General features: G+C 38.1%; 2 protein-coding genes across 2 annotated transcripts in view; one reads left to right on the top strand and one right to left on the bottom strand.

Annotated features, from left to right (window-relative positions):
• Positions 1–5,028: 5,028 nt before the first annotated feature.
• eaf2 (ELL associated factor 2) lies at positions 5,029–9,721 on the bottom strand. The gene is made up of 6 exons (XM_038721074.1): positions 9,542–9,721; positions 8,961–9,055; positions 8,594–8,730; positions 8,026–8,195; positions 7,601–7,837; positions 5,029–6,557 (listed from the first exon to the last, which is right to left on the bottom strand). Exons 1-6 carry the CDS (start codon positions 9,642–9,644, stop codon positions 6,511–6,513), a joined length of 789 nt encoding a protein of 262 aa, XP_038577002.1. The 5' UTR covers positions 9,645–9,721; the 3' UTR covers positions 5,029–6,510.
• A 3,889-nt stretch (positions 9,722–13,610) lies between these two features.
• Positions 13,611–20,867, top strand: part of LOC119904423 — a 60,440-nt gene continuing 53,183 nt past the window's right edge. Inside the window, 1 exon segment of the mRNA XM_038721072.1 lies at positions 13,611–13,896. The gene's annotated coding sequence lies outside the window, so the exon portion shown is untranslated.

The following is a 20,867-nucleotide window of genomic DNA, read 5'->3' as shown; positions in this document are numbered from 1 at the left end:
TAACTGATCTTGCAGCTTTGTTACAACACTAGTTGTCATGTAAAAAAAAGTTTAGATTGGTCTGAGGTTTCTCTGGTGGGCAGGGCAGAGTGTTACATGAAGTAGGCCAACATCAGAAATCGTATGGTAAGTGAACTTGACTAGTAATTTTAACTACTTTAATTTAAAATGGGTCACGTGCATACACACTCTTACACAGAAGTTCCACACAAAAATTAAGGGTGCAAAACAGCTTCATAAGTCTATACATATATTCATGCAAAATATAAACAATATTTTTAAATTACTTTACGCATAAAATAAGAAGCACACAGTCATACAACATGATCATGGTCGCACAATCATCTTTAAATGAAATGTTTGTTCAACTTTTTATTGCATGAAATGTATTTACAGTGTTGTTACTGTGGCACTCCAAAGACAATAATGTCAGTTTACTGATAAAAAATACAATTATTTCAGCTCAAATTACTGTGTTGCTCTCTTTACATTTAACCTGAACAGCTGGCCCATTTTAACTGAGTTGAGGTAAAATGGGCCAGGGGGAACCTGCTAATGTACCTGCTAACTCAAACTCTCATAATTCTAAAACAATTATACTTTTTTCACATTCTTTTAACAAAAAACGTTTTAAAGACCCATGCCAATTTTTAAAAATATGTTCTCATCTCAGATCTCATGCTTATTTGATTTAGTCAGATATAGTCAGCCGCTTTTTGGTAAATGACTTAGAGGACAAAGTAATTTAGGCCTACCAAAAAAGCGTCCCATTTTAGCTGACTACACCCCAGTGCATCAGGTCACATTGTCACCAGGGTTGGGAGGGTTACTTTTAAAATGTACTCTGATACAATTACTAATTACCTGTTATTATGTTAAAATTTATTTAGTAGCCAAATCTAATCCAAGTATCACAAAATTAAAGTAATGTAGGCTAACCTGATTACTTTCCATTACTTTTGGATTACCTCAATGGCATATATGTAAATAAAGACAACAGCAATAAGAGAGCATTTAGGTTAGGTAACGTTAGCTAATTAACATTAACATGTTTTAACTGGATTTTTGCGTAGCCGTGGTCCTGTAAGTGTTTCTTTAAATAACAAGTTTCTTTAAATAAAAAGTCAAGTCCTTGGATAGTGACAGGACTTTTATAGCTGGCAAGCAAAATCTGCATTGCACAATTATGTTGTTCCCATTTTCTGAAAGACAAAACTGTTTCTAAATTTTCACCCAGTGAAGGTGTTTTTGTTGGTGGCAGTGGTGGGAAGGTTACTTTGGAAATGTGATAGGTCACCGATTACAAGTTGCCCTATTTAAAATGTAATACTAGTGTAACTATTTCAATTACTTTATCAAACTAATTTAACTTGTTACATTTAATAATTTTTTCTAATTTCTAATGAATCTTTTTAACTGTTAACCATTCTCAAAAGACAGCTTGTGGGTAACGCTGCAAATTCAAACATGACAAACAAACAAAAGCATCTGAAAAGCATCAAACTTTCCTAAATGGCCATGGCTGGAAATGGCAAAGAAAGACATTGTGCACATTAAAAACATGCAAACAACAAAATGAATAGTATTCAAAATATATAGCAGAGGTTCACATTTGAACTTTTTCCAGATCCATCTCACGGTCTTCAGACAGTCTTCTACAGACTTTGCTCGATGACTGAGTGAACAGTAGTTCATTGAACAACAGCCACCCACAAAAGACAGGCTGTGAGGACTGTGACATGTCACTGAATGCTCCAGAAAAAGCTAGTGGAAACAAATTAAATTCCACTCACCTCTATTGTGTTTGGCTGAAGACAGAAATCTCAGTGATTGAGATCTGAAAACCTGGGCATATAAACATGATGTTTCCTGCTCATTTCCCCTTTGATGTTTACCTTTAAGCCAGCACTTTGCTATAATTAATGTGCTTTTTCTTTCTACATATAGTACCTCCCAACTTACATTTATCGCACAGGTCAGTAATCGAAATAGAGAGTGTTCTCGGGTAACTTTAGTTCAATATACTTACTGAGGGAATAGAATTTCTATAATACAACCAATGCATTTTAATGTTCAGAAAGCTTAAGAACACTCAACAACAATAACAGAGGAGAGTGAAGGTATCGGATGACTAACTACAGTTTGGATTCAGGTTGAGAATGTTTAAGAGTATTTTAGTTTCAGCAGCTGGCAAATGTTCAAGAAGATAAATTTCTTCACCACCAAAGAAATCCACACAGGTTGTTACATGTTATGTTTTTTCTGTCAGAAAGACAACTTGTTACAACACATTATTATACAGAAATATTTCCTCACGGTTTACTAGCTCTCTGTTTTGTGTGTGCTTGGCTCTGACCAGACCAAAAATCTTGTTTTCCCCTGGCTCTGTAAAGAAAGTGGTGTGGACCTTGCCACACAACATTGTTCCTCATGCACATGAGTGAGGGGGGCAGTGGGAGTTCTATACACCGGCACATTCTCCAGGCGTTCTGAAGAAGGAGAGATGGCCGAGAGACAGCAAAAGAGGAAAATGTCTGAAAAGAATAAACAGAGAAGAAAGTTATATAACCAGGCGAGGATGAAGGCATTTTAATGCTGGAGAAACCTCAGAGATTTTGGTATCTAAAATAATAAATCATTTTGTCTTATGTCATCACTCTTATACTGTGCTATTTATTCTATTATCTTAAATGTATTCTTTTTTAATTGTGCTATAAATATGGACACTCACTGACCACTAGGTACACCTTGCTAGTACCTGGACCCCCTTTTGCCTTCAGAAATGCCTTAATTCTTCGTGGCATACCTTCAATAGGATGTTGGAAACATTTCTCCGAGATTTTGTCCATATTAACATGATAGCATTCCACAGTTGCTGCAGATTTGTCGGCTGCACATCCATGATGCGAATCTCCCATTCCACCACATCCCAAAGGTGCTCTATTGGATTGAGATCTGGTGACTGTGGAGGCCGTTCGAGGACAGTGAACTCATTGTCATGTTCAAGAAATCAGTTTGAGATGATTTTAGCTTTGTGACATGGTGCATGATCCTGCTGGAAGAAGACATCAGAAGATGGGTACACGGTGGCCATGAAGGGATGGACATGGTCAGCAACAATACTCGGGTAGGCCGTCGTGTTTGAACAATGCTTAATTGGTTCTAAGGGGCTCAAAGTTAGCCAAGAAAATATCCCCCACACCATTACACCACCAGCAGCAGCCTGAACGTTGATACAAGGCATGATGGATCCATGCTTTCATGTTGTTCAACAAATTCTGACCCTACCATCTGAATGTTGCAGCTGAAATCGAGACTCATCAGACCAGGCAACGTGTGTTCAGTCTTCTATGGTACAATTTTGGTGAGCCTGAGTGAACTGTAGACTCAGTTTCCTGTTCTTAGCTGACAGGAGTGTCGCCCGGTGTGGTCTTCTGCTTCTGTAACCCATCTGTTCAGTGTTCAACGTGCTGTGCGTTCAGAGATGGTATTCTGCATACCTTGGTTGTAATGACATCAACAAGGCATTTTCATCCCCACAGCTGCCACTCACTGGATATTTTCTCTTTTTCAGACCATCCTCTGTAAACCCTGGAGATGGTTGTGTGAAAATCTTTCTGAAATACTCAGACCAGCCTGTCTGGCACAAACAACCATGCCACATTCAAAGTCACTTAAATCCCCTTTCTTCCCCATTCTGATGCTCGGTTTGAACTTCAGCAAGTTGTGTTGACCACGTCTACATGCCAAAGTGCATTGTTGCTGCCATGTGATTGGCTGATTAGCTTGGGTTGGGTTATAAAGCAATTGAAGAGGTGTACCTAATTAAGTGGTGTGTGAGAGTACATTTATTAATATAGCCTACAAATACTTTAATTTTGTATCATATTCCATAATTATCACATTATAATAGATTACATTTATTATGCATCTCTTATATATCGCTATCTATATCGGTTTCTACTTTCTTCCCACCTTCCACTTAATTTCCCTCCCGCAATCACTAAGGTTGTTTTTTCACTCAAGATCTCAAGCGAAAATCTAAGCAATGTACCATCAGAATTTGTTTTTTATCACTTAATTATGGTCAGTTGTAACTCATGGTGTTTATGTAAGTTGTCTACATATGACAGACTTTCAACCAAAACCACTAGGAAGGGAGACACTGAGGTCACTTGCTCTATTTGGGGGGGTAGAGTAGTGTGTTCGTGTGTGTGTGTTGGGGTAATGTTACTTAAATGGTATAATTAGGTTGCACTTTTAATATTTTGCTCTACACCTGTATATGGGAGATGTACCTTACAACACAGCTCAACAACTGGTTTGGCTTGTGACTCCCTAACACAAAGCAGTGTCACTTGAGACACTTCATCACATGTGGTTCTTGAATGTGAATAGTTCAACCAAAGAGTGATTTAATAATTTCTGTGGGGCTGTAGAATTTCTGTACTTATATAATACAAAACCCTGACTGTGGGATCTGCTGCCTTACAACATAAAGCAATCCAGTGAAATGATGCAATGTTTGTAAATATCATTTCCACTGCTCTGTACATCAAGCAAATCAAAAGGCAGGTGCTGTTTCTTCTTGTCAGGTCGGGTCAACTCGGGTCAAAGAAAATAGAATATGCATCAGACAATGTAGGTATTCAACGTGCCACCAGATGGTAGCTGTATGTTTTACCATGCTGCCTTGATTTGTCTGTGTTGATAAGGGTGAACAAAAACAACCAAGGAAACAAACAAGATAAAAAGGAAGACAGACAGTATCCAGGATATCCTGCTATACCCTGAGGAGACCTCAGTGTCAACAATGACAACAGATGGGAGTGGATTTGCTTTTAAAGCCAACATGGGTACTTCAAATGTTCTGACTTTAGCGCTTCTATATGGCAGTTAAAGCATGCTGCAAAGTTTGGGATAGTATCACAAAACTGTAGTGTGATTAGAACAACTGTTAAATAATCAAATATTCTACACACAGTGGCACAATAATAATATATAAATAATGCAAAGCACAAAAAAAAAAACTATTAAAATCTTTATTTTTCTACAAAGACATTACTCTCAGACTGCAAATGATGCTCTGATGACATCACTCTGTTTAAGGCTAAACACACTGACTTTTCAAATTCAAAAGACTTCTTCATCTCAGTCTCTCGCTGTATCAGTCAACTGGGAAGCCAAAGAAATGCTGGAACTTAAAACAGCAGCTTTCTGTGCGCTGAGGCAGCTCAGCAGTGACATGGCGCTTGTGACAAAACAAGAAGGCCTGCATTATTACTGGCCGAGGCAAATAACAAAAAGGCACATGAAGTTCTGTAAAGACTCACACTGAGGTGCAGTATCAAAGCATCTGGCTTGTTATGCAATACAGTTCATACTAACTTGTACTTCCACTTGCTTGGCTATTAAAATATATCTAAAATATATTAAGCAATTCACCGTTGGTCGAGTATATTTTGAAATATAAATAATTAGATTCAAGTATTGCAGGTTTAAAGCTACAAAGCATGACCCCAACTGAGTCAACCGAGTACTAGTAGACTAGTTTGCCAGACATCGGACCCACTTATATAATGAAATCACAATAAGCAAGGTTTTGAAGACATCTTAATTCTTAAAGCTGCAAAAATCAATATTTTTATAGTAACAATGAATAAAATGGTTCGGTGCAATGCAAAATGAGTCTCTTGTGGTTATGAAACTACTACCCCAACGTTTCCCATAAGCTCTACAGAGCATTTCAGAAGAGATAATGCACCGATGTTTTCAGCTTGTTCCCTGGCAAAATGGCCCAAAAATGTATTTTATTTAATGCAGCTACAAAATTGTTTTTGTTGTCCTGCAGCTGGGTTTCAGTAATCCAAAGCAACAGGCTCCCCATGTAACTTTACAATAACTCTACAAAAGACTGTATTATCAGTGTGGCTCATCCTGAAGAAAAAATAATAATAATAATAATTTCTGTTATGACAGATTAATGTCTTCAATCAGAGAATAATGCAACGCAGCTGAGAAAAATGAACTAAAGATATTAACCGACATCTGACCTAAGGCACAACAAAACTTCCTAATATTGCTAAGCTGAAATGCAGAAACTCCTGTGGTGGTTTAAGATGGCCGATTGGTGGGCAGAAACATCCGTCTACACGACATAAATGCCACTGTCATTCTGCCTCCGATATGCTTGGTCAGTTTAACCACACATGTGCATCCGGTGAGATGAAACATTACAGATACCTTTGTCATAATTTACTGCTTCTCTTACACCAGCCACGTGACGTCTCTCTGAGCTAAAGCATCTCTTTAACATACAGTCCTCACACAAAAAAATAAAGATCATGAGGCGAGAAATGTGACATAAAATTTGAAGCTTCCTAGCAGAATTGCAGATATGTAGAGAAGACTGTCACACATAATGGGATCAAGACAGTGACAGGTCTGTTTCTTTACTCCTTGATGAAAATCCTCCTGAGGTCCACAAGCAGGCAGACATCCTCATGTTGTTCAGTCATCACTTTCACTGCCTGATTCGCTCAGCTGGAGGTCATTCTCTGCAACACAAGTAGATAGAAGAAGAGTTTGCTTGTATACATGTATCAATAAACACAACTATACCTTTTCGTGCTTATTTCTTCAGTATTTTGTTGTATAATTTTACTGGGTACTCTTATCATTTTAGTATGTTCTTTCACACTTTGTAACTTTAGAAGGAACAAGCAGTCATTCAGTTAGGGAGTGTGATCTCTTTTCACCGACTGTTTCTGATTCCTGTGGTGCATCTTCCACTTTAGACAAATGTATGATACACTGTTACAGTAATACAGTGCAACATAGTAGCAACAGGGGGAAAAAAAATAAATTTTGCTTTTAAGCATTTGACTACAGAGTTTCATTCGTGAACTCCTGTGATTTATACTGACATATCCCTCTGAACCAAGGCATCACTATCGTCCTTAATTTGATGAAGAAAATGATCATGAAACATTAATGTGACATATTTGAAGTATGTTGATGCAGAAGCAAACAAACTTCAAATTTAATGTCATATTAACCTCTATTTTAATATTTTAAGCATGCTCTTCTGATGAAGATTAAATGAGTGCCTGTTTGCGTAAGAGTGAAATTGAGTTGCTTCTGCTTTCATTTGTTTGCTGACACTGTCAAACTCCTAGCTCACTGAATTTGGAGCAACTGGTCATTCATGATTGACGATACTTAATTTCGCAACGATAACAGCAGCCATCTCTGCGCAACACTTGGTGGTTTGCACCTTCCTTTCAAACGTATTAAATACAGATGCTGTTGAACTCACATGAAATTGCTTTTAGGCTTGTTAGATCACATTGTGTGTAGTAAATAAATGTATTTGCATGTTACCCTCCCATTACTTTGCACAATAAAATTGAAACAGCCCAAATTGCATATTCATTAAGGCAAAAGTAGGAAATGAACAACAGGTGCACTTTTGAAGACATCATTCTCCGTGCACACCGTAAGTAGATCAGCTTACAAGTTAATTTGCTGGTGATAACGTTTGCACAAGTTTTTAATTACGCAAACCTGGCCCTCAGACGGGTCTGAGAGGGCTACTCACTGAGTGTGTTCATGAGTCCTCCTCCACCCTCCTGGTGGCGGCTGTTGGTGTTGGCGCTGGTGTTGATGATAGGCATGCTGGGGTTGGCTGGGGCCGAGGGTGGCGCAGAAGTCCGTTCATCTTCTGAGTCACTGCTGCTGGAGCTGTCGTCACTGCTAGAGGATGAGGAGCTGTTCGAATCTGAGGAGCTGTCGCCACTGCTAAGCTGATCCATGACCCGCGCCTCTGCCATCAACTCTGTACACAGTAGCAAACAAAGATAAACACGTGTGACAAGTATCCCAATTTATGGAACCCAAGCAGTCAAATGCCAATCACTGACCCAAGCAGAGTAACGGTTTCCCCTAGATGAGAATGTACTTAAAATTATGAAATGCTCATAAAAGTCACTACAGTTGAAGATATTCTGCCTTAAGCCATGTTACCTCTCTCGATGTCGTCCATGGGGGATGCTGGGGGTGTCTTCTCTTTGGGGGGAGAACTCTTGGAGCTGGCTGAGGTCTTGCTACTGCTGCTATTGTTACTCTTCATCTGCTGGCTCAGGCGACTGGTTTGTTGCTCTATGCGAGAATGGATCTTACTGCTGCCCTCAGCCCTGGAAATACACATGTACAATACAAGCAAAGACATGCAGAATGTTTCTATTAAGAGGTTGCACAAGTTTAAAATTAAATTTTGGAAATATTGGTAAAATAAAATGTGAACCAGCACATGAGAGGTTGTGACAAATGTACATTGCCTGTTTTATTTTAGATATGTAGACTCTCCTTTATATACAGTCTATGTTTCTCTTTCTCAGTCAAGCTCAAAAACTATTTAACTATAAAATGGCTTTAATATTAACGTCTGGCATTTTTACTCAGGTTTTTTATGCTTAATATGCACATTTAAAAATGTGGATGGAAACACGAATACAAATAACAAATGGTAAAATGTGTTGAAGAAAGAGAAGAAAAGGTAGTAACATCATTTGTATGCAATTTCTTAACCCACCTGGTTTTTTTCACAGCTATATTGCTGTTGAGTTTTTCCAGTCTGTACTCTCCTGTGTCATGGTTCACAATGAGGATGCATTCTTTCATGTACGGTCTCTTGGATCCCTTGAAGACTGTTACTGGAGCACTTGAACCCTAAAAAATAAACAAAAAAAAACAAAAAAACACATGAAAACAGGTAGGATTATGGCCAGGATTTTTGGAAATGCTGGAGACATTTGTGTCCTTTCCACCAGAGAGTTTTGACCAGACACCAAAAATAAAGTCTCACATTATATTACTCGTATTTTGTAAAAACATTCGTTGATCATATAATCTGTACATTTTATTGCTCACAGTAAAAGGTCACACACATACACACTGACCTCTAAATTAGGTAAAGTAATAGTGACTTGCTCTCCTTTGCCCACTTCAAGATCCCCTTCACATGTTGTATCAATGGAGGCTGGTTTGAAGTCATCTGTGACAAAAAAAACAAATATGAAAAAGGAGAATTTTGTACATATTATACACTTTTACATAAATATCATCTGCTCAACATTAACTTCAGTTGCATTTTCTTATTTGTAGATATTATCAGAGACATTTTAGAGGACTTTGATATTATCCAAACACAACGACAGTTGGTCCCTCACTGCTGCAGTTGCCTACCGGTGCCACCAGATGGAGGAAGTGTACAGATTGACGCAATGCTAACATTAGCTAACGTTTTGACATAAATAGACATCAATTGTTTGTAATATAGGTTAACGAGCTTATGAAGACAACAAACATGGAGAACTGTCAGCTTAATAAACCGTGTCAACATCAGACAGATACAAAAGGAGTGACGAGGCTGCTAAGTTGGCTAAACGTCAAACGGTTCCCTTCGGATTTTTAGCAAAAAAGCTAACTAGCATGCTACTGTTAGCTACTGTAAAGCATAGTGATTCGAAATCCCACTTACATCGCACCGTATGGTAGGCACTTTTAGGGTGTTTCTCAAAAGTCTCTCCCAATTTCAGGACATGTTCTTGATTGTCAAAGTTGGAATACGCTGTTCCATTCATTCTGAGAGTTTCATGAGCTGTAAACTTTCTGCTTCCTTTTTACCCGATAACCATGTATGGCAAAGCGCTGGCCACCTCATTGGTACCGTTAAGACCCGCCTCCTCTTTGTTATGATTGGTCAAGTGGACCGTTCTGTTGTCTGATTGATTCAACGTCGGTCAATCAGGATTTCGTAATGACAGGGCAGCTTCAGGGCAAATATCACATGGTTTCTTGACTATTATGATCAGCATTTTATGACCTGCGCAGTTTGATGCATTGTGCTACACAACCAGTTTATATTGTTAATCTGATCCAAAGTTTTTGTATACCGGTAGTTACATCTTCTAAAAAAATTACTATTCACATAGCATGGATTGTTGCACAGCGGTATCATTGTTAGACTCAATCAAATGTGAACAAGTAGGATGCTAAATATAATTTATCATAATTATTTCAGATTTACATGTGTGATACTTGTAGTTCATTCAACATTCTCCACTTATCCTTTCAAACCATAATAATGCTGAAAACAGATTTTGTTTGTTTGTTTAGCTTTTGTTTAAAACAGGTCCAGGTTGGCATGATTTGAAGATTTGGAATTTCTCAAAGAAATGTCAGTATATCTTTTACTGTGGTTATATGCTCTTATGTATGTTTTCTCCTGGTTAAACATCTACCGAATGTCAGCAGATGAATATGTGGCTTATGCTATCTCATTTAAGAATCAGAACCAGAATTAGAAACATATTGATCCCCAAGGAGAAATTATTTTGTCACAGTTACTCAAGGCATAAGGAATAGAAATAATAATAGAAAGTAGAATAAGTAGAATAAAGAATATATAAATATAAGAGTATAAATAAAAAATATAAAGGAGTGTGGGTATGTACAATATTTACATTATTAAAAAATTGTTATGGTAGAACAGTACTAGTGAATAAATAGCAGCAGAATAACAGCAGAGAATATTGCACATTAATTATTAAACAGATAATATTGTACAAAAACAGATAATAAGGTCTAGTTTAATAACTAACTAAGGGCCCGTGTGTCAGCCACTTAGAGGTAGGAGTTATAGAGTTTGATGGCCACAGGCAGGAATGACTTCCTGTGGTGCACTGTGGCCCATTTTGGGGGATGAGTCTTGCTCTGAAAGTGCTCCTGTGTTTGAGCAGAACGTCATGGAATGTCAATTTACATTTCTCTTTTTTGCCAATTTTTTGTATCTTCTTTTTTGAAAACCTACTTTTATTTTAAGATTTTTCACATTCATCACTTTTTTATGTGTTATAGTGTTTTTTTTGTTTTTTATAATCTTGTCATTTTTTATTGGTGTTTGTGTTTTTTGATGTTTTACTCATAATTCCCCACACTTTTATTCAGATTGTTGTTTGTTGTTTTCATTATGTACAGCACTTTGCAACCTTATGAAAGGTGCCAGTATATAAAAGCATGTTATTACTTTTTCTGTCGATCACTGAACATATTCCTTTATCTAAATTAGCAGCATCACTGGGCTGAGCTGTTAACGTAATTACTGAATTAGCTGGAATAGCTCAAACACAGAGTGGAGGTCCTGAATGTCTGGCAGCAAGAGACTAATGAACTGCTGCAGTAACATTTACTGACTTCAGTTTCAAGCTCAACAGACTGCAGGGGCTTTGAGCTCCATGAGCCTTGTGGCAGTGAAAATAATCTCTTTTCCTTTCTTTAAACTGTTAATGATTCCTAAGCCTTAAACCCCCGCCCTGTCTGCACTTACTGTGTCCATATGCTCTGCTGCCTTCAAACATTAAAGGATCAACATCTTACAACATCTTACAAGATTACACAAGTGTGTTATCACCAATTTGTCATCATCACATTGTCTTGGGAATTGTGAAATAGAAATAAACAACAGAGAGGGAAGAGGTATTGAACAGACATTAGCCACTTCTGCAACCTTTGACCTCTAGTTAGGGTAGGGATTAGAGTAAAACAGCTGTAAGGAAAATCTAGTATAAAGAAAAAGATGTAGGAATGGTCTCAGAAATGGACAGCAAAGATTAATAAAACATTATTAGGTAATTTTGAACACTCTACATGAATTGAATTACTTGATTTTCCAATTTTTTTGTGATTAGTTCCTATTTTAAAGATGCCAGTGCCGTGTTAAAAAATGACCAAGACAAGTTGCAAAAGACCAGGACTCCTGTTTCATTGTATAGGTATCCCTTGTGAAAAGAAACCAGCAGGGGTCCGTTTCCATGGATGGAGGTAAACAGTGTCTGTCCTCAGATGATATCAGTTACTGTGGTTGGCCTTGGACAGTGGGAGGCAAGGTTTACTGTTTCCAAGCAACTATCCGCAAATTCACAATACTGTGGTCAAGCCACAATAGAGAGTTCCCCGGTTGTAAGGTAGTAGCAGTGATGGGAGAGATGCCAGCTCCGGTCTGCACAGAGTAAGACTCTTTAGTTCATAAAGCAGTTTGCTAGGCTACATACAATTAACATTTCACTTGTTAAGTGTGCAAGCTTATAACCATACTATTAATACAGGCGTATAATGTTATAGAAATAAATTAATGAATTACACTTCATGCATAAACTGTAAATAATTTTAAGCAGGTTCCACTTAAAAAATCTAAGTTCCCTTCCTACCTTAAAAATCTGCTGGACAATGTGACAAAGTGCCCTCTAAGGTGCTCTTTTAGTGGAGAAAATGTGATGAAGAGCAGTAATGGGTGCCCTTTCAGTGGAGAAAACGCAATACAGTATAGGATGCCCTTCTTGCTGGAAAATTAGTCAGCCTCCACATGCTCCTATATGCGAGAAAACATGCCCTCATGATGACTTTTTATTTCTCCTTTTTATTTAGCTACTTAATGAACCTTCAGTCTAATGTTTTTATAATATAGGGCACTTTATCTATTATAATGTACATAGGTTTCTATTTTTGGATACTCAGTGTAGAAAAGAAGAGAAGCAGTAGACACATCAGGGTCAGATTTGACTCATACTGAATCATGGGGAGCCACATAATTGTGGCCACCACCATGATCTCGGCTCTCAGCATTTTCAGTCTTGAGGGGAGCCGAAGAGTTGGTCAGATTGTCTGAGAGTGGCCACAGCCAGCTTTTTTCATCTGAGCCAATCAGGAGCAGAGAGCGAGCGTTTGTCCTATGGTTAGTGCTGCCTTCACTTGCAATCGGAAATTACTAGACAAATCACAACATGAACAATCAAGCAAAGCATGGATGGGCCAAAAATGTATTATAGATCCCAAAAAGTTCAAATTTTGCCTTTATGAATAAAATTAAACTATGTTGTATTTATATGCAAAACTGCACCAAGCAGTTAGCACCTTGATGATTTAGCATCCTAAACTATACTTGCGCTAATAATAATCCTAACTAGCAGCATGTTACAACAGCATGGCTACTGCGGGAAGAACTTTATGTTAAAGCTCGGGTATGTAATTTATTTCAGAAATATGCCATTTTCATATTTGTTGATCCCGACAGCAATCAATAAATCAAATTGCTGACAAAAAAAGGAAATAATCCGGTATATGGGACTCTCACAGGATTGCATGGAAGTGACTCTGAGCTGTTTGATTAAAAAATGTTTTTTAAAAGAGCAACCTAATAGATAAGTTTCCAATTTCGGGGCCACACAAAAGCCCATTCATCAATTTATTACTTTAAGATTTTGTCACATGACTTATTTGACAACCTGGATAAGACAGTTCACCTCTAGTTTTCTGGACAACGCACATTTCTTGATGTGTTAATCAACTGACTTGCCAAACAAAAGTTGGATGATAAACAGGATGACAAAAACAAAGCCGCCAAAAACACCAACACATCATGTTCTATTTTTATTACATGTGAAATCACACTATCAAGCTGTAAAGAAGACATATTCCGTTGATCTGAATTTAAAACAGGGAGTATTGATTTTACGAGCAGCGCGTGAAGGCAGCACAGTTCCCAAGGAGTAGACCACCGCAAAGGAAAGAGGCCGTGGATCCGGGATCCTCCGGTAAAATATCACAAACCAGCACAAGGGAAGGACAGAGAATAAATGAATGGTCAAGCGGTGTGTGATTTTATGTCGGTGCCGTTACTGTCCGGTGTGCACGGGTCCCGGTCTGTAACTCACATCAGATCCTTCAATCCGAGGAGAGACGGATGTTCAACCTGCTATCTGGATCTGAATCCAGCCAGAAACGGGACTTCTTCTCTCTGATGTGACGGAGGTGAACGCGCCCAGAAAGCAACTCTGAGTAAGTAGCCTAGCCTCTCAAGAACGCAACAGAAATTGTATTTCGTTATGAAATCAAAACACAGACCGGTCTGAGGATGCCTGGTTGAGTATTTTGCTTTACAAGTCAATTTTGCAATTCTTGTAGGGATTTGTTGTCCTCAGCTGTGATTTTACACTGACCTTTACATGCTTAATGTTTCCCCCAATTAGCAGTCTTTATACACAGGTTAGCTACAGAATCCCGGCTTAATTTAAGGCATCTCTACTTACATATTTACTTAATGTTTTAGCTGCTGGTGTGTAAAAAAATGGAAAACAGACTGGCAATGTGTGTGGTCTTAATAAGAGCTGCAGATATACTAATTTATTTATAATTTATTTATTGATTAATTTATTTACAGACAAAAATGATCACAACTTCACAGAACCCAAAGTGACCTCAGATATGTAGAGATATATTAACTATGGAAGACATATTGATGTAGGCGTCTGTATTGTCACAATGGACCTTGCTGTGAGATATTTTGTTGACCACTGTTTTGAAGCTCAAGAAGGAACCTTAAATCTCATTTTTAAAGCCAACATGGACAAAAAGTGTTTTGTTTTTTTAAGAAATTCAAACATTTGCATTTCCACTTTACCTACTGAGAAAGACTGTGTGATTTGATTGATAGCTAGGTACTAAATGGCACCCGTGGTGGAATTATTTTGTCAACCTCAAATTTACAGTGATATTAAAGGGGTAAAAAGCAACAAATTGCCTCAGATTTCATTTGATTATTTAGTTTGACTAATAAAATAATCTAAAAACGAATGAGAACTTATCTTAATTGATTGGTTTCTGTAGCCAAAAGCTCAGGCAGTACCCGAAATGACGTGTCGGACTCCCACACTAAAGAAATTAACATCATTACCTGAATCAGAGGAGAGGAAACAGCTGTCAGGTTGAACAATGCTCACTTTTGGGATCTGTCTCGACAGCCTGAACACTGTCGTCAGTATCAAACAGCCCTATGGGACTGTAACTGTGGTGTCTGCAGATTTCTTTAAAAACAAACTCAGCTGGGGAGATTCCTGTTGGTCGATATGGAGAATGTAAAACCATGCATCCATGAAGGATGACTCTTTATTTTTTGTTCTCTTTAAGTGATGCTATTTAGTAAATGAGAAAGTAAGGCATTGTTGTTATTGCTTATTTCCCTTGGGGAGTCCCTAGAGTCTCCTATATACTCCCTGGAGTCCTTCAGTTCAACATTTTGGGGATGACAGCAGCCAGGTGCATCCAAGCCATGACTGGAAATGCCTCTAGGGCTGATGGGAGGGCTGGCTGACTTCCAGACTGCAATCAGATAATGTTAATGAATACGGTAAAATTGTGCTATTTGCACTAGCAGCAGTTTCTTTGTTTTCCAGGAATGGAAACTACTGTATAATGAACCTCAGTGCTTCTACACATAAATAGTTGATGAAAACTGACTTAGTTGGAGGCTTTTTTCCCTTTCCAGATGAGGGTCACATGACTGGAAAACCATTTGGATTATCATGGGTGCTCTCACAAAAGCATCCCCCACAGGACATGTACTTGTGCACTTTCAAACATGTTATTGCTTAGCTTGCATAATGTCTGGTGTGTATGGGTTTTAAGCAGAAACGAGAATATGAACTAGTTTTAATTTAGTGATGCATTCATCTGGACTTAGTTAACACTTAGGTAAGTTAGTGCTGTTTTAAAATGTATAGAACAGTTTATGCAACCAGCTGCTGAGGAGTTTACATTTGACAAATGCACACTACATTATAGGCTACATAGTAGGCTGGTTTTCATATTTTAAATTAGATAAAACAAACAAACAAAATCTTTAATTAAAAAATTAAGTTTAGGTTCAGTATTTTCTTCACCTGAATTATGTAGAATTATATTCTTGGCAATGTGGAGAGGCCTTAAAAATAACCTTTAAATCATCTTTTAGGGAGAAAACATTTAGAGAAAAACGGCTGTAAAAATAAATCTTTAATTTCAGCTAGAACCAAACATTTCTTAGGAGTGGGATGTTGTGTTGGGGAATTTAAACTCCGCACTTATAAATCCTGGCTAGAGCACTTATTGGATATCGTAAGTATTGAAAGACATAACGCATGTCTGAGGTTTGTAAATCACCTCGCTCTCAGGGCCTTTTTCTTTCAGAATCAGAAGGAGTTTTATTGCCAAGTAGTGTTTTACACATACGACAAATTTGCTGTGGTGATAAGGTGCTACACGTAGACAAACATACAGTCAACATAAATAAATGTGGAAATATATAAATATGGAATTGAAGAACAACATTGCAGATATATATACAGTATATGTGCATTATTCTGGGTCACCTTGCAACTGAACAAGACAGACAGACTAAGGCCCCATCCACAGTACTGCGTTTTAAAACGAAGACCTTTTGCTATGTTTGCACCTCCCGTCCAGACTACAACGCCGAAAGCGAAGACCTAAAACGGAGAGGTTTGAAAACACTGCAGACCCTTTTCTTTTAAAACTCATTTTGGTGCGGATGGGCAAAAATGGAGGACTTTAGAAACGATGATGCAGATGCTCACATTTGGCTCTTGCAAATAACACTTACAGTCGTTATTGACGGAGATCAGTTCAGATATACTGCTAAAATGCTGGTGTGAACGGAGATCATATGCGTTTTAAACCCAGTATGAAACAAAAAATTGTTGATCTACAATAAATTTACAATAAAATGACTGAAAACGCACATCTAGTGGCCGTTCACTTACACTGGTTCTCCGTTTTTGCCCGTCCACACTAAAATGCTACCCGGAGTTTTAAAACGAAAAACAGAGTCAGCCGCGTTTTCAAACTTCTCTGTTTTAGGTCTTCGTTGTCGCTATTTTAGTCCGAATGGGAGGTGCAAATGTAACAAAAGGTCTCAGTAGTAGTAGCAGTTGTGTGGATGGGGCCTAATGTAACTCAGTGGGAGAACCCACACTGTAGAATCTCATGGATTCCTATCTTAGCTGTACAACATGGACTTAATCAGTGAGGTGATGTGAATAAAGGTCAAGCAGTGGACTTGCTGACTTTTACAGCTTCCTGCTAGATACGGACACACACACACACACACACACACACACACACGTAGCCAAACAGGTCAATAACACTAGATTTAATGAGACAGGTCGATCTATCAGGCTAAGCCACCAGAAATGCGTGGCAGGTATCCTAAGGCCCCCAGGGTCCTCTAATGCTAATGTACACACTTGTGACAGGCATCGTAATGTACCAGTTTTGTTTTGGGACAAGATCTGCTTGGCTGGACAGAGTATCAGTACCTTCCATTAACTTATTGGCTGACATCAGGTGTTTCTTTAGTCCATTGACTTCCAATTACTTAGAACTTAAGTAATAGTCATTACTGTGGTCATTAAAGGATTAAGGTCATATGTTATGAGCTGTTTTTTGCACAGTATAAAAATGACCAGTTCTGATACTCATAATCTAAGTACATATCAAGATTTTAGCATATGTCCTTGGATGACACTGTCCAACAAACTGATCAAAAACACACAGATAATCATAATCTATCATGACACAGAGAACAGGGTTTGTCTGTTTTGTATTTCATGTTTTGAGCGGACAAGAGACTGCTCTTAAAGCTAATAAATAAAAAGCCAGTGGTATCCTCTCATGATGATCATATGTCCAAATTAGTGATTTATTTTTAACAGTGGGACATAGATCATTGCATTGAACATCAATTACAAGTGATTACGCATTAATCTGCCATATTATGATAGAAATATCAGAGAAATATTCCTAGTTATTTGAGCAAAATATCTTACCTGAACTTAACTGAGTAAACTCCATCTGCTGAGGAAATGCAGTGGAAAGCTCTGGAAAAAGATTTTTTGTTTGTTTTCAATCTCTACTTTCTTATTAATATTTTTCATATCCATTTAAACCATAGTGCCATAAGTGCAGTGGCCCTTGGTTAAAATCAGTGTGAATGGTTGTCTATGTCAGCCCTGTGATAAGCTGGCAGTCTAATCATGGTGTCCCTCACCTCTCACCCAGTGTAAGGTGGGATCATAGACGGTATATAAAAGGGGTGGGATAGGCTCCAGACCCCATGACCTTCCACAGGATAAGCGTTTGTAGGTAATGAATGGATGATTTCAACCATATCACCCAGCCCTATCATGTACACTGCAACCGCTTCCAGCTGTTTTTATTGACTTGAGTCTTCTGAGGGTGCACAGCTCATCGTGGTTTGAATCTGTTATACCCCAGACTTCCCAGAAATGTGTTCTACATCTCAAGATCTATGTAGCATTTTTACATAGAGGGACATGAACATTTTTTTAAATAGTACAAAGCAGAAGAGAGAATGTATTTAAAAATCCTCCACCTTGCTGTTGATGTCAGTCAAAAGGAACTCAGCCTTCTCAGCCTTGATGAAAGGAATGCCACCTCGCTTCAAGAGCAAAGTGATTACACCTGCATAAAAATAACAAGTACCATTTCAAAAATCTGGCCCAAGTGATGCACTGGAAAAGACATCCCTGATGTCAAGGTTGTTGATGGTGATTCATTTGGAGATTTATAGTTTGGAATTCAGGTCAAACACAATAATGTAAGCTAAATAATGATGATAATGGGAGTGTGTTCGAGGCAGCATTGAACCTCGTACATCGAACCCATTGTCCCCTGAGAACCTCCTTTGTTCTCGCATCCTGCTTGCAGGATAAGCTGTAACACATCCTCTTGTGTCCTGCTAGAACATCAGTCATAGCTGCATGAACAGCTTCATGAAGGCGACATGACTGACTGTGTGAGTGAGTGAGTGAGTGAGTGAGTGAGAGAGACTATCACCCATCTTCCCCCTTTTACCAATGAATACAATCAACAAAGGGCACTGTGTGTGGATGACAGTCTGGAGTCCCTATCCCAATTATGGACAACCACTAATTACCAGTGGTGTAATTAAGAATCGGGCAGCTGTGGCATACTAACACTGCCCCTGGGAGAACAAAAGAGAAATGTTGCTGCTGGAGGTGAAACAGTTAATTATGCCTGTTTATGCTGCATGTACACACAACCTGAAAATATGGCTGCATACTCGGAGACACAGTTAATATTGCTCAGAGTGAGAGCAATCTTTCCCAAGTTTTGAGTGATGTAGTGAAGTTTGGGTCATACAGAGCTACTTAATGTGTCTTTACTGGGGCAAAGTGAAGGCTGGAGTGAAAAAGAAAACAGTTTTTATTTTGGCAAAGTGGAGAGCAGAAAGGTCACTTGATAAAATGCTAATACAAGCGCTTAGCATCTATGCTCTGTCAGTCTGACAAGGATGGAAGGGCTGGTTGGCTGAGAGAGCTCTTCAACTAAACACACATTCTGTAAAAACACACACACACACACACACACACACACAGAGCTGCCTAAAAAAATACTGCTGTGAAGGACAGAACTGGGAGATTCTCAACCTTGAGGTTGATAAGCCTCGCAGGGTCACTTGATGTGCAGACCTCCAAAGATTTGTAAGGATTAGTAGTTTGATATTTGGTTAGGAATGTTTCTCACCATGATAAGTTAGTACATTTACTCAAGTACTGTACTTTAATGCAAATTTGAGGTACTTGTACTTTACTTGAGGGAAATATTTTTACTGCTCTAAATTTATCTGACAGCTTTAGTTAGTTAGTATAGTTAGTTTAAATTTGGGTTTTATAGGCAAGTCATATGATCTTCTGATAAAATGAGATTAATTAAACTACCCAACAGCAGTGATATGCTGATAATCTAATTCTATAATATAGAACAATGTAACTCTGAAAATACAAAATTATGTAATGCATTAACTTAAGTAAGATTTTAAATGTAGAACTTTTACTTGTTAAAAAGTATTTTACTGTGTTGTATTGTATTGAGTACTTACAAAATGTGAAATGTGAAACAGTTTATCACATGTTGATCACCATTTCATATGCACTTTCACTTGTGGTGACGTCATTACATGTAAATGATCTAATTTCACATTTTTAAATTCTACTTTTCTTAAGGAAAACAACGGAATACAAATAGATACATTGAATAATTGGAAGTTAAAATTGAGATCATAACCCATAAAAATGACCTGACTGAGACTCCTGTATTCTACACACTAATTATCTCTATTCTGCTGTTTAAGTTGTTGTGTTCTGTACGGAATATGATTGTCCAAAATCCAATTTTTTTTAACAGTTTACATGTGAAACTTGAAACATTTCAGTATGCATTTCTAATGTCTGTGTTCCCTCTGAGGTGTAACGTTCTCTAATGTGGCCTTCATCCCCTAATACTATTATCTGGATCAGTCTGCATAATCTGTTTAAGTTTATTAGTCTGGTAGTATTAGTATTAATCTTTAGTATTTAATAATTTCACAAGCCAGAATTAACATATTGCCTCTATACTGTACATCATTATGAAAAATCTTTATCAGACTAAAAATGTGGGTCAAGATGTTTCTAAATTGACCTGACATGTGTTTACTGCTTGCTACAGTACAGGCCTCATAACTCTAGTATCACCTAGAAACCGGGCTTTGCAGCTCTGTGGGTTAAGTGATTGTAAGGCAGGTTTCTAGTAAGTCAGACAAAAGATGCAGCTGGTTACTTTGAAATGACCTCAGCAAGCAGCAGCAGCTTCTTGTCAGTGTAGTCATTTATTATTATTTTTTTATAAAAAAGCACAACCTCGCTGATAGCCTGTGGCAGGGTAAAAGCTCCCTCAATGCAAGACCTCTCCACCCATCAGCTGGTGTAACCATGAGTAAAGCTGCAGACAGGCTCCAGCTGTGCTCACTCTCCATCCACATTAAACCTTTTCCCTCTACTTCACTAACAACCCTTTCTAACCCTGCTTTTTTTTCTGCACCTCTTCTACGCTACATGCTCTAATGTTCCAGCCTGTTCTATCATGGGCAAAACATTCATATATTGTTTCCA

This window comes from Micropterus salmoides, unplaced genomic scaffold (genome assembly GCF_014851395.1).
Source record: "Micropterus salmoides isolate LMB-PRFRI ecotype aquatic unplaced genomic scaffold, ASM1485139v1 Ms_hic_scaffold_15, whole genome shotgun sequence".
Classification (NCBI taxonomy): Eukaryota; Metazoa; Chordata; class Actinopteri; order Centrarchiformes; family Centrarchidae; genus Micropterus; species Micropterus salmoides.
Note: the sequence above shows the minus strand (reverse complement) of the source record. Positions and strands in the feature narration are given on the sequence as shown.

What these genes read in the sequence shown, in the direction of transcription:
- eaf2 (XM_038721074.1), bottom strand. Translation starts at nt 9,644, where the DNA reads ATGAATGGAACAGCGTATTCCAACTTTGACAATCAAGAACATGTCCTG. An exon ending in TGCCTACCATACGGTGCGAT is followed by an intron (nt 9,056 to 9,541) that starts GTAAGTGGGATT and finishes TTTTTGTCACAG; the next exon opens with ATGACTTCAAACCAGCCTCC. An exon ending in ATAGCTGTGAAAAAAACCAG is followed by an intron (nt 8,196 to 8,593) that starts GTGGGTTAAGAA and finishes GTGTATTTCCAG; the next exon opens with GGCTGAGGGCAGCAGTAAGA.